Genomic DNA, 13,992 nt, shown 5'->3' with positions numbered 1-13,992 from the left:
TACTGCTCAAAAGTTCTCGCCACTAATGAAATTCCTCGTTCGTTGTTTAAGTTTAATAAGTCACGTTAAGCTAGTGCACCGCCACACTCCATAGGAAATAACAGCACGGCCAGCGCAAAAGCTATTTTGCCGCTTCTCATGTAACCATACTGAACTCGCTAAAGAATACGGCATTTCATGATCAAGCATATAGGTGATTAAGAAGCGTAAGAAAACAATAAAGTTAAGGATAAAGTTCAGGTTTCATTGTATTTAACTGTTTTCAATTGTATTTCAGTGTTTTTTATATTATACTTGTGTTATTTTCAGTGTATAAGTGTCAAAAACAACCCTATTATTTTACATAAGCCTAAAATATAAGCAGTTCCATGGGACCATGGAATGCATTGACAGGTTTCCCGTACATCCTTATGGGGGAAAAAATATCTTGAAACTCAAAGTCTTTTAAAATCTACGCCACTCTCAGAACCAGTTGACCTAGAGTTTCAAGGTACCACTGTATTTGTTGTGTAATCTTCCTTATGTCAATGGGTTTAATTCTAAGCTCCAGTCACTGAGTTTTGCATGTTTATTTTATGCCTACATGTGTTTTTTCTATATGCATTACACCTAGTTGTAAGTAAGTAAGCGAGTAATTGTGTGAGTGTGTGTTGCCAAGAGATGGGTTGGGGTACTGTCTAGGGTGTATTCTTGCATTGCATGTAGTGTTACCAGGTGGGGCACGAGCCACTGCAAATTATAAGGTATTGTCTTCCAAGCTCTATAGTTCACCACTCACCACTCTCACAAGTTAGAAAAACATTTGGTACAAGATTTTTTTTGATATTATTTCATACACAGAACTGATTAAAGTCAAGTCTTTTTAAGGACCTGTAATAGTATACACAGGGAAAAGAGTAGTGAAAATAACCACAGACGCCACTTACAGGCCAAGGGCACCTAAGGTGACCATGTACCAGCCTGACTGATGAGAGAGACAGTGAAAAAGAGTTGAGAGGAGGATCACACATACTTGCTGAGATTGATAACCACTGAGAGCTGTTAGTCACTGCAACAATGCTGTCATTTCCTGCTGCTGGTGGAAATGTCAATTAGATGGTACTTGTGGGAAATTCGTGATAAACACCACAGATCGTGCTGCTTTTCTGAACACAGTCATCGACGACTCCTGGAGTAAAAAGAGCCAGCATGTGATAAACTATGCTGTATAGACATGGAAAACATGGGATTTTGGATTTCATGCTACTCTTGATTCAAGCCAGAGGCAACGTTATAAAAAATCCACACAAAATAATCACTCAAAAAGTATCTTGTGGAATGTAAATGTGTTTCTTTTTTCATTTTCATATTTACAGAAAAAAATCAATTTTTTTATTATTTCCTAATTATATACAGCAGTAAACAACCCAGTAATATTATTTTATTTAATATTTTTTTATTATCTTTATTTAAAAAAATCACTTTGATATTTTGCAAAATTGTCATGTCTGAAGAAAAAAATCTCTATAATTATCCGAGTCTTTGTAAACAGGAAAGAAAAACAAACCGAGGTGGCAACATTGAACCAATTAGCACACAGGTGCACAGAGGTGTTTTTTTTTAGTTCAGATTTGAAGGGAACACTTGCAGTGGGTGGTAAAATGTCTTGGTAATTAAGTGTGAAAACAGTTCACTTTGGAGGTACAAACTTAGGTTTTCAGAACCACTATAAAACTGATCTACTCTGACTGCACAGCTACTGTATTTTACCATGTTGACTTGTCTGCTAGTAAAACCATGTGCTCATCCAAGACAGATTAAGATCTTCAGCTAAACACTTATTACTTGCCTGACCAAGCAGATTATTCTGTAAATGGCAACATGAATGCCAGTTGACCATATACTGTATTCAACGGTCAGGGGGTAGATAAAATATTACCCAGAAATCCATGGAGGACACTAACTAGGTTTAATCATTTTACCATAGGTCACCAAAGCAAAAATCAGCTACAGCTGAAGACAAAATTTTACAAACCCTATTTCCAGAAAAAGTTGGAAAAATTCAATAAAAAGAAGAATTTGATTTGTTAATTCTCTTGAATGTTTATTTAACTTAAAAAATGATCATTGTATTTTGTAAAATATAAACACATTTAGAATTTGATGCCTGCAATACACTCTAAAAAGCTTATCACAGAGCCATGTTTAGCAATGTGCTTCTTTCCTATTAATGAGACTTTTTAAATGGCTTGGGAACTGAGGACACTAACTGTTGCAGTTTTGCAACAATTTCTCTCCAATCTTGCTTGGAACGAGACTTCAGCTGCTCAACACTCTGTGGTAGCCATTGTCTAATTCTCCACTTCATGCTGCACTATTCATTTTAATAGGAGACAGATCTGGACTGCAGGCAGGCCGATCAAGCACACAACATCAATAGTGCCTTCACACATAAACAAGTCACCAAATGCATGGGCACTGATGCACACAAAATACAATGTATGTGCAAAAGCACAAACATGCTTTTCTTGCTAAATTTGTAATTGCACTTAACTTTATAAATGATTGCCTTAATGCATTTTGTGAGGCTTTTAGAGAACTTTCAGTAACAATAATTCAGAATGGCCATTATCTCATCATTTATTAATGCAACAATAAACAAAGTGCATTGTCCATGTTTAGTTACACTGTTTGGCTGGAAAACTCATTTTCGGCATTGCAGTATAACCAACTGACTAACATTTCCTCATGGCATTGCACACCATTGATTATTCTTAGTCGCACTGCAATGGCATATCTGTGTTACAAATCACCCGACAACTCTCTGTAAAATTGCCAAAGGGCATTAAAAAATTTTATATGCAGATTTAACTGCTCCAGTGCTTTTATTAGAGTTGTGTGTTGGATGGATTTAGAATGAAATGGATTTAAAATCTATTTCATATCTCACATAATGTGAACATCAGCATCAATTTGTCATTAAAGTGCACATGATAGTAAATAATTTATACTTAATTGTATTTTTCAGTAATATCTATCTTGCGTGGACAATGCAGTGCCTTAAAAAAGGATTTAAATTGTTTTTAAATTTCATTGCAGCATTTTGTGTTGGGTACAATGAAAAAATAAAAAAACTTTAGTTAGAAATAACTGTAAAATAACATTTTACATCCCTCATAGTTGCAAGACTAGTTTAAGTGGCACGCAACATTACCTTACCAACTCACTTTGTGTGTTTATAAACAACACATAAATATATTTTTGGATCAGCTTTTTAAAATTACTTCACAGGAAAATCATCACCCATTTACAGCAGAAAGTCTTGTGGTCTAAAGGCATTTCAGCTTGAACTCTTAGTGACAGGTGGCAATCTAGCAACTCTAGCAGCAGCAGACTCTAATTGGCTACTGTGTCTGCTAGGGTGGGATGACCGGACTCTGTGGGTGAGGTCTTCAAATGCTGTGCAAGGACCCTGATTAGCAGATAGGGGCATCTGTGGAGAGTGCATGGGTGAAAAAGAAAGGGTCCGCTAAGGACTGTGCATGGGTCAGAGGAGGCCTAAGCAGGAAAAATTCCTTGAATGCAATCAGGGATCCCCCAGAAGCCAAATTGACTGCGCTACATCAGGAGAAAATGCTTTAATAAATAGGGAAACAAATGTGCTTCCCAAATAATAAGCTTTTCTAACTATATATTAAAATGTTGTTTAAAATGGTATAATTCTCTATCACATTGTTTATAATTATTTGATATATGTATAAAACCTATTTTATGTTGTGACCATATTTTACTCATATTGTACTGATTTTTTTGTCTGAAGTATAGACCAAGTAGCACAGACAGCCTCAGTGTGGAGCAGCTGCACATGCTTAGTGATGTTTGCACCTGGGTTCCTGATAAGGGGACTAAAATCAACCAGAATTAAGATCAAAGTACTACATCACCAGAGCAACAGCTGAGGCTGAGTCAGGATCCTCACAAAGCTGCTTTTTCATGGATGCCTCCAGTATACAAAATAGTTGAAATCTTGATTTGTTTGTAAAAATGTCACTAAAATATTTGTTATAATGTTATGGCCAAAAGTATGTGGACACTTTACCATATGCTTGTTGAAAACCCTGTTACAAAATACACTCCCTTACCCTTTGCAGTTGTAACAGGCCTCATTTTTCTGTGTATGCTTTCCATACAGTTATGTGAGTATGTTTTCCAATTGTGTTAAAAGGCATTTGTGATGTCAGGTATTAACATTGAACAAAAAGGCGTGGCTCACAATCAATGTTCAAATTCATCCCAAAAGTGTTTAGTCAGGTCGAGGTCAGGGCTCAGTGCCAGCCTCTGGAGTGCCACCACATTTTAGGTCTTTATGGACCTTGTTTTGTGCTAAGGGACACTTATGCTGTGTCAAAATTTCTTTCCAAACTGTTACTACAACATGGAAGGAATAAAAATTATTTGTTGTTAACCGTTCTGTTTTAACCACAACATGCTCAAATAAAACCAGTAAGGTTTTCTGTCACCTAAACCCTCATTACTTTTGCAGAGAAGCAGCTGGTTTTATAAACAAGCAGGCAACAAGACAAGAACCCACTATTAAGCTGAGTTTAAAGGCCCCTCCATAAGGGCCACCCCAGCTTAAGCGACTTATGTTTTATTAGGCGCAGAATGTGTTTGAAAAGCTGTTTAAAGAAAACTGCACTTTCAATTAATCTGCGCCTCCATACCCCTTGCTGGCCAACATGGGCCAGCAGGTGGGCATGCTAAATGTGTTTTATGTACAAAAAACATTATATTTGTAAAATTTAACTAGACATATTCAATGGAGTATATTAAATACCAAAAATAATAACACGCATATTTTTAACGAAACGTCATAAATAATAACATAAAAAGGATCAAGGGGTCTGAATACTTTCTAAATGCACTGTATGAGCTCTAATATCTGTGTCAACATATTGATACAACATATTGTACAATAACAGATTACTATAATGCAACACAACATCATGTAGCACTAATCTGTCACTTGCCTTATGTTTTCCCCTTTATAATTTAGCCAGACTGAAAGGTCAACGTGTTGGCACCAAACTCCTGGTGAGAATGCAAAAAGGTCACACAATGACAGAGGTGTAATAATTCAGACATCAACCAGATCTCACTTCACAAGGACAGAACAAATATAACAGGTAACCAAAGGAAAGAGACATTCAGGGCATTAGTGTTAAGACCACCTTAACCAATAACAGCCCTGGAGATTGTAAATCACACTCATCTTGCATCTTTCTAATAAAGTAAAAAGTCATTTTAAAGTTTCTCCAGAAACAAGCTGCTATAAAAAATTACAAATATATATTACTCTAGTGATACAAATCCATGTATTTAGAACTACAACACAGTGAGATCTGTTATCTCCAATTAATGAAAACAGAACAGGTTGGAACAGGTAATCTTATTTTAATGGCTTTAAATGCATAGATTTTACTGATTTTAAACCTTTTAACTGGCTTCAAAACATATGGAGGTGATTAAAACTATATAAAGAATACAGTTATCATCTGTCATTTTTATAACAACTATAACATGACTGGGAATTGTACTTTCTGTTCTTTCTGTTGTACTGTACTTTACGTTTTCTTTACCTATATTGCCTTCCAACAGCAGTTTTTAGCAGATTGGTGTTCCCAGACTTTTGACTTTTTAGACAAAAGAATGCTTACTGAGTAAAACATACTACACTTTTGTTGCTCCTAATAAGCTGATAGCAAAATAGTGAACATCTTTAGAACATAGTATGTTTGTAACAGTGTTCTTCAAATCAAAAACCAATAATCTCCACAAGGCTCAATGACTACCCTTGTACATTATTTACAGTACAGTAATGAGTATTACCAACTGTCATTTGAGTTTATAAAAAGCTTAATAAAACTATATACATTTATTATCATACAGGAACTACCATGTGATGCAACCACTCAAATGAAAATATAGTAATATTTTCAACGGAAAGATAAATTTTTTATTAAGTATGGTATTCTTTTAACTATTATAGTAAATTATTATTATTAAATTATTATTATTATTATTATTATTATGTATTATTACTGTTATTATTATAGAAATTTCAGGTTAAATTTTTAATGAGTGAATTACCATTTTTAAAGTTTACCAGAACAAAATCCCACAGTTAGACCATCTGACAGTTTTTGACATGGCACACAAAATGTTTAAGAGGTGATTTTATGAATAGTGCGTGGGTACTGAAGAGGAAGTAATTTGGGATTTAGCCTGTTTAGAGCATCAGCATGTGGAAGACTGCAGTTGAATATAATGTTTTAACTAAAGTCTCTGTAGCTAACTGTCTGCCACCACTATCCTTTCTGTCAATGCCCCTTCAATTGTTATAATTGATTAATTCCTAACTAAGCTTTATTAACCACTTCATCTTGGTCAGGTTTTAGTAGGTCCAGAGTCTATCCATTTAACACATGGCACAAGCTTAGACATACGTATATCCCGAACAGGATGCCAGCCCATCACAATGCATCACACACTAAATCACACTCACACAAACCTGAGGAAATTCAGAGTATCAGTCCTTGTACATCCAGGTTTTGTTAGGAAGAAGGAAATCGAACTTGCAAGAAGCAATCCACAGGAACACATGAAGAACATGCAAACCCCAATACAGACAGTAATGGGAGATAAGGATTAAACCTTATCAAACCAAAGTATTGGAGAGTGTGGCATTTGATGCACTACATTACCACCCCCACACTATAATGCAACAAATCAATTTTGATCAAACTATTTCTGATTTTAGAGGCTAGATAAGCCACTATTTGACTATTCTGCAATTAGTAGTAACAGGAACATCCTGGCACCTACACATGAGTGAGAGAGTTTCTGTCTCTCACAATCTGCACAATGAAAGAATTGTGAGATCAACAAACTGTTCCTCTACTGCTAGCAGCAATACCACTGTAGTCTTGTTTCTATGATGTGGTTATTAAATGTTGATGTCTTTATATAACACATTGTTAATGCAACGCATTACATAAATACAACTGAATTCTAAACTTTATATACATTTGCAAGGTACATGTATAAGCTTATGCAAGCTTATGCATGTTAATAAAAATTTTTTATGTATTCTCATTCCAAAGCCAATCCTAATCAAAGGTGGTACAGTTAAGGTTGGGGTGCTAAAATAATAGCAGCTTATATTCAGTGTTAATATAAAACCTGATATCAAGGTGATAAACTCAAAGCATAGCAGGTGTGCATTAATGCTTTATTCATGATGGCCCAATTATAAAGCACTATGAACGACATAAATGAAATGACATTTAACCAGCATTTAAGCTTTTACAAACACCATTTAATTCAAGTTAATATAAAATCAGGACAGTTAATGTAGCTATTATCTACAAGCAGCAAAAGGAAATGTGGTGGTTCATTAGCAAACCAGTCTGAATACACATAATAAAGCTTGTAAATGCCAGCCATTCACAACCTTCATTGTTTCTAATTGCAACTATTACATATGCATAGTTTCATTTAAATGATTACAGCTAAGAGGTGATTATGTGCTTATAGATAATGTTTTTAGTACATCTGGTTAAATGTTGTAAGCCTACATGACAGAAAAAACTGCATGTGATGGTCAGTAACTTAATTGTTAAAGTTTTAGTGCACAAATTACATGCTCCCTGGTATGGCAAGCATTCTTAAAAAACTTAAATATATTCAGCATAGCTTTTGCTAGTAGAAATTTTAATAACATACATTATAATCTTGACTACTGGCAATCATATTTAGATGAAATATTTTTCTCTTTATCTATATATTGTCATTATATTCTATTATATCACTATATATTCTAACCTGAGCTATCAAACATTCAAGTGTTCACTTAAACTGTTAGGCTGATTATATGATTTGTAATGAAAAACATAGCAGCAATTTTACTACTGCTCTCAGTCTGTTTACCGCCACTATGTATTTTAATAGTTTTAATCAAATTGAAATCTAACTCTCTTTTCCAAGTAAAAAGAAATGTTTACATATTTAAATTATGTATTACAATATTGAACTTGTATTTATTTTAATAGGGCAAACAACTGTTACCAGTAATGTCTGCATAATTATGTTTAAGCTGATTTGTTAAACCATTCAAATTTAGCTAGTAAAAATTATTAATTTTATTAATAAAAAGTTATTAATATTTTATGTCAATATGTAAAAATGTATGAATTTACTGTTTATTATTTAGCAATAGTGTTCCTATATATTCAAGTTTAATAACTAATACCACTTCATTTTTGACAAGTACAATTATTTTTTAGATATTGTATTTTAGTTCAAAAAATGTTCATACTGGAAAAATGTTTACTAATTGAGATAAATGAGAACAATCTAGAAAATTCTATTTACTATTAAAAACGTAATATTTTTTTTAGTCCTGTTGAATGATACAGAGTATACATCACAAATAAAGTATAAAGCTCAGCATATATGCTTCATTGTAACACAGAATTGCAACAGTATAACACTAAAGAACTAAAAAGAGTTGTCAGCTTTTATCTATCTACCCCCAGGGGGCAAATAAACAAACGGATAAAATCAGAGAATGAACGCGTGAATATTCAGTAAGCAGATCAGCTCGCCTACAGAAAACTGCGGTGATTTCTATAAATAAACTACACGCTAACAAACCTCATTCTAATCTGAGCTATCAGCTATACAAACACAAGTGGAAACAATAAATACGCCCACTTTTAAAGCCTTTAACTTCGTTTTAGTCAACACGTAACTTCGTTAGTTATGTTAAATAGGACTAAAACGCATACAATTAGTCACCACTGGTATTATAAAAGAAGTTTAAGCACAATAGCTCACCTTTATTTAATATCCACTGTAGCGCAGCTACGTCCGGCTAGATGCTTCTGGCTGGCTGCATCAGCACCGAAGAACAAGGGGAGCGCCCATCTGCTTTAGGGAGCGTCTGCAAAGTTACATCCGTCTACGTGTTTGTATTTGCGCTGCCGCCATTAGCTTTAAAGGAGCTCCACTGCTTATGATTTAAAGGCTAAAAAACAGAGAATAATTGAGAAGTTCATGGGCAGTAAAATGCATTAAATCGCTCTTTTAAAGAAATGTGATGTATACGTGTACTGCAGTGAATTCAATGAAAACGTATAATTAACAAAAGATAAATATGAACTAAAATATCTACACTCCCTTCCAAAAATGACGGCGTAGAGACTGTACATAATGAATAAACAGTCTGCAACAGAGCACAGCGACAGTAAACCCCAGGCAGAGGAGGTTAATTATATTTGGCTGTATCATTATTGTGTTTTTCTTCAGATAAGGTTGCCACACCAACGGGATGTGCTACACTATCGGTAGACAATGAAAACATGATACGACAGATATCCGTATCGTCTTGGCAACCGGGATTTTCCTCTTTGGTGAATGAGCTATTTCGCTGTTTAATGTGCACGAGTGATGAGCTCTGGTCCTGAAAACACAGCATCGCTATTTTAACCAGCTTCAGGTAACACACACAATATTAATAACTGAAAACAGAAAAAGATATTCATATACAATACTCAAATAATACATGTTAATGGAGGATGCTGTGTTGTTATAGCTGACTGAATTTACCAATCAGATCAAATATAGATTATAATTAGTTTTTTCAGAATGTGGCTGATTTGTTACTGGCTACTGGATAACAGAATGATGCCATACAGACACTGGAGCAACTAAAATCTTATGGGCCCAGTTGGAAAAAAACGACTTTTCATACAGGGGCCCACAATTATTTTTTAAAGTTAATTAATAATAAATAATGACAGAGCAAGGTGACAGCTGGTATGGTGGGACCTCAGGCTACCTCTTGTCACTCTGTTTATAGAAATTAGCATGTTCTTCTGAAACCCACACGAATTTCCATGTACTCTGGCTTTTTTACCTCCCCAAATCATGCAGAAAGTGGATTTGCTATTCTACTGCTAAATGTATGTGAACGAGTAAGTGTCTAATTCTTGGTAACAATTTGGCACCCTTTTTTAGTTGTATTTCTACCATGTGCCCAGTTCCTATTTTGGAATATTTATTCAGCTTTATCAGAGTTGCAAGCTTTATAAGAGGGTCCAATTCCAACTGTTTTTTGGGAGGTAAAGTAAAAACTGAAGTACTAAGAGAAAACAAACCCAGGGAGAACATGCCATATCACTCACAAACAGTGACCAAAGAAATTCAAACCAAAATCTGATTTACACAGCTGATTCAATTTTTAATGTATTAAAAAAATCTTACTTACTGTTTTATCCTGTTTAGAATCACGATAAGTCCAGCACAGCCCAGAAATGCTGGATGAAAGGCAGCAATATCAATGGGCAGGATACCAATCCATTACAGAGCATCACACACTTACCACTAACCCACACCTTAGGGCAGTTTAGTGTAAATAGCCTTTCTTCTGTCTCTTTAGAAGGTGGGAGGAAACTGGAATAGCCAAAAGAAACCCACATACACTTAAAGAACTAGGCAGTATGTTTAATGACAGAAAAAAACTGGCAAGCGCTACTGATAAACTGATTATGTAACCGTTATTTCGAACTGATGTAGAGAATAAAAATACACACCAACCCACACCTAGCAATTTAGAACAGCCAATCAAATTTCTGCATGATTTGGAAGGTAAGAGGGCCCATGCACAGGAAGGAATGGGGAGAACTAGCGAAATTATACCAACTGCACCACCATGCCATGTGGCATTAAAATAAGCAAATAAGCTTAAATTTTTAACTTTTTAAGTTGTATGCTCTTTAATGAATTGGACTTTCTGCTAATAGATTTCAAGAAGTTTTACTAAGATTTATGGACCTTGTTGGATAACCACTATTCTCTTTTCCCAGCTGAACACAGGTATTTTTGCCAGGATGCTCAAACTACGAATGCTTAATGCAATTGCACCAGCCTACTTCTGTGCTGCCACGGTCATCACTTTCGTACTTCATTTCTTCCTTTTCATCCCCACTATTTTTCAAACCCACAATGTTATGCTGAGTCCCATCATGCTGCTCCACACCACCGTTTTATTATTCTTTATGATTAATGCCCTTGGCAATTACTCAATGACAATATGGTTTCCATCAGAGAGTGTCAATGAGAATGTTATTCCAGTCTGTTCTCCAGACTGTCCAGACAAAGTGGATGCACACTACCTCCAGAATGGCCGGCACTTCTGCAAACTCTGTAAAAAAGTCATTCTTAAACGGGACCACCACTGTTTCTTTACTGGAAACTGCATAGGAAACAGGAACATGCGTTACTTCATCATGTTTAGTATTTACACCTCCTGTACCTGCCTGTACTCTCTGGTTCTTGGGGTGGCCTATCTCACAATGGAGTATGCCATCTCTTTTGAAAACCCACTGATGTTCCTCACACTTCTACCCATCTCCACAGGATACTTTTTTCTTGGTAAGCTGCTCAATTATTGTTAAATGAATTATGGTTGCTTTGAAATCTTCTCCTACAACATTTCCTTTATTTCCCTCTTCTTCTAGGTGCAATCTCAGGCGTTCAGTTCTTTCTGGTCATCATGCTTTACGTATGGCTCGGAATTGGCATGGTTAGTGCCGGTTTCTGCTGCCAGCAGATCTTGCTTGTAGCCCGTGGACAGACCTGGTGTCAGTTGCAAAAAGGACAGTTAGTGGAAAGCCGAGGAACATGGCGATCCAATCTAAGTGATGTGTTTGGTTCCCGCTGGGTACTGGGACTCTTTCTTCCAGTACAGACTGTAGATACCACTTCTGAAAACTGGCATGGACACAAGCATGACTGACCACAGATGTTTAGAAAGTTAAGACTTCTTTGTACTGCATTTGCTATTGTAGATATTTAGGAAATATGCCACCAATGCAAATGTCTGACTTTTGTCACCAGAGCCAATACATACACTATCAGGCCAAGAGTATATAGACTCCTGACCATAAGCTTGTTGGGCTTCCCATTAAAAAACCATGGGCATAAATAATGAGTGAGGCCACTGCTAACCTTCCTTTTTGCAACAACCTCTGACCTTCAAAAAGGCTTTACACAAGATTTTGAAGTAAGTATTTGAGAAGTCAGGCTGTGAAGTATGATGGATGGATGGATGGATGAATTTGCCCTTCCTGCTTGTGTCTTTATCTTATATTTAAATTAGTAGGAAAATTTGAAAACAAAAATATGAGAACATTTTCTCACACACACAGGATATACACAACAGTATGTATTAAAACACAGCAAATACTAAAGTGTTTTTGTCTCTGGGTAATAGATTTGCAACAAATGTCTTTAGCTTTGCTTTATGAAACTTGTAATAAGTGTTTTCAATAGTTGGAAGTTAACTATTGTGCAGCACTAAAGTGACCCTTACTCTTAAATAAGCAGACGGTAAGCCTGCATTTAAATAATTAACCATCTAGGATCTCATAGAAACACTGCATCTCGACCCACTATTTTCATTCTAACAAGATCAGGATTCTAACAGAACTTGTAAAAGATTTAATTTTGGGTCTGTCATTAGATCTGGAACCTATAGATGTTTTCAGGACATTTGCAGAATAATTGTATTAATGTTTAGTTTTTACTATTAGGCTTGAATCTCTTCTTAAGTTTGTCAATGTATTAATCAGCACTATATAGCAATTATAATCTAACAATTAATATGTGGTACTGCTGATTTAATTTTGTTATTATAAACAAAGTATGTCCTTGATAAATGCTATAGTATTTTTGGCATGTTTGTAATCAATAACTAGTAAGTACTTTGTTTCTTTTCATTTTCTCAAAACATTAGCAACGATGTAAAGGGCTATAGACAGTATTCCTGCTGTAAAAGTTTTATACATTATTTGTATGATGCTGTTTTTGTAGCAGAACATCCTCTTATCATTATCAATAAAAAATGAAGAAAATATCAGTGCACACTATATGTAATAATGCGGTACAAGAATAATTGCTCAGAAAAAAAATAATGGCTCAGTGGGTAGCATTATCACCTCACAGAAAGAAGGTCCTGGGTTCCATTCACAGGTGGAGCAGTCCAGATCCTGTGTGGAGTTTGCATGGGTTTCTTTCTGGTGCTCCAGTTTCCTCCCACAGTCAAAAAACATGCACTCAGGTTAATTGAAGATACTTAAGTACCCCTAGGTATAGTGTGTGTAAATGTGTGTTGCCCTCTTAACTGCCTGGCGACCTGTCCAGGGTGTTTGCTGCCTCTCTCCTAGTGAATCGTACCCACCACGACCCTGACTAGGATAAAGTGGTGGTAAAACAGACAATGAATGAATGAATGAATAGTGCATATAGTTCAAAGGCCATACTACATTTGGTGTTATGTGCAGTACTTACAATATTAAATATAGTAGAATTATATAGTGGCAAAGAGACATGCACAGCTTCACTGCCCCAGGATTGACTCATCTCTGGTTGCTGTGTGCAGTTTTCCATGTTGTATTTTTGATTCCAGCCTCTGCATTATCAGCATAAGACCAGCTGGGGCTGGGTGAAATCACCATCAAAGTGTCCTGACGACCACACCAATGTGGGTTTATGCACTGCCTAGGAATTTGTGTGGTCAGGCATCGATGCTGGGCAAGAAGGTCTGGCTCACAATGTATAATATAATTTATCCCAAAGATGTTCAACAGTATTATGGACAGCCCACTCAAGTTCTCCCACACCAAACATTTCTTATCATTTCTTTACAGATTGTGCTTTATCTACAGGAACAAAGTTGTGCTACAGCAAGAACGGGTGTATGCATATAATTTATATTATACAACTGATTTCAAACAGAGTGCTCAGGTTACACAGCGGTAAACTATGTTTGCACACTACTTCTGGGATCCAGGGTCCAAATCCACAGAGGTGTGATTGGTCGGTCAGGGGTCTATATACAGACAATTAGCTATGTCTGAGAAAGGGGGGATGCCCAAGGTTCTGTGATGG

The 13,992-nt window shown here is 35.8% G+C and overlaps 2 protein-coding genes across 2 annotated transcripts in view; one reads left to right on the top strand and one right to left on the bottom strand.

Moving 5' to 3' along the window:
• The window catches only part of tmem63c (transmembrane protein 63C), a 36,479-nt gene extending 27,470 nt beyond the window's left edge, over positions 1-9,009 (bottom strand). The window contains exon 1 of the mRNA XM_063007045.1: positions 8,878-9,009. The gene's annotated coding sequence lies outside the window, so the exon portion shown is untranslated. The remainder of the gene's footprint in view (positions 1-8,877) is intronic.
• Positions 9,010-9,443: 434 nt separating this feature from the next.
• Positions 9,444-12,303, top strand: zdhhc22 (zinc finger DHHC-type palmitoyltransferase 22). Its single transcript, XM_063007951.1, has 4 exons — positions 9,444-9,538; positions 10,908-11,151; positions 11,188-11,475; positions 11,562-12,303. The coding sequence occupies exons 2-4, from the start codon at positions 10,932-10,934 to the stop codon at positions 11,837-11,839; spliced, it is 786 nt and encodes a 261-aa protein (XP_062864021.1). The 5' UTR covers positions 9,444-9,538; positions 10,908-10,931; the 3' UTR covers positions 11,840-12,303.
• Positions 12,304-13,992: the final 1,689 nt, after the last annotated feature.

The sequence above is a fragment of the Trichomycterus rosablanca genome, chromosome 13, assembly GCF_030014385.1.
Source record: "Trichomycterus rosablanca isolate fTriRos1 chromosome 13, fTriRos1.hap1, whole genome shotgun sequence".
Classification (NCBI taxonomy): Eukaryota; Metazoa; Chordata; class Actinopteri; order Siluriformes; family Trichomycteridae; genus Trichomycterus; species Trichomycterus rosablanca.
This window is presented reverse-complemented; position numbering and strand designations above follow the sequence as displayed.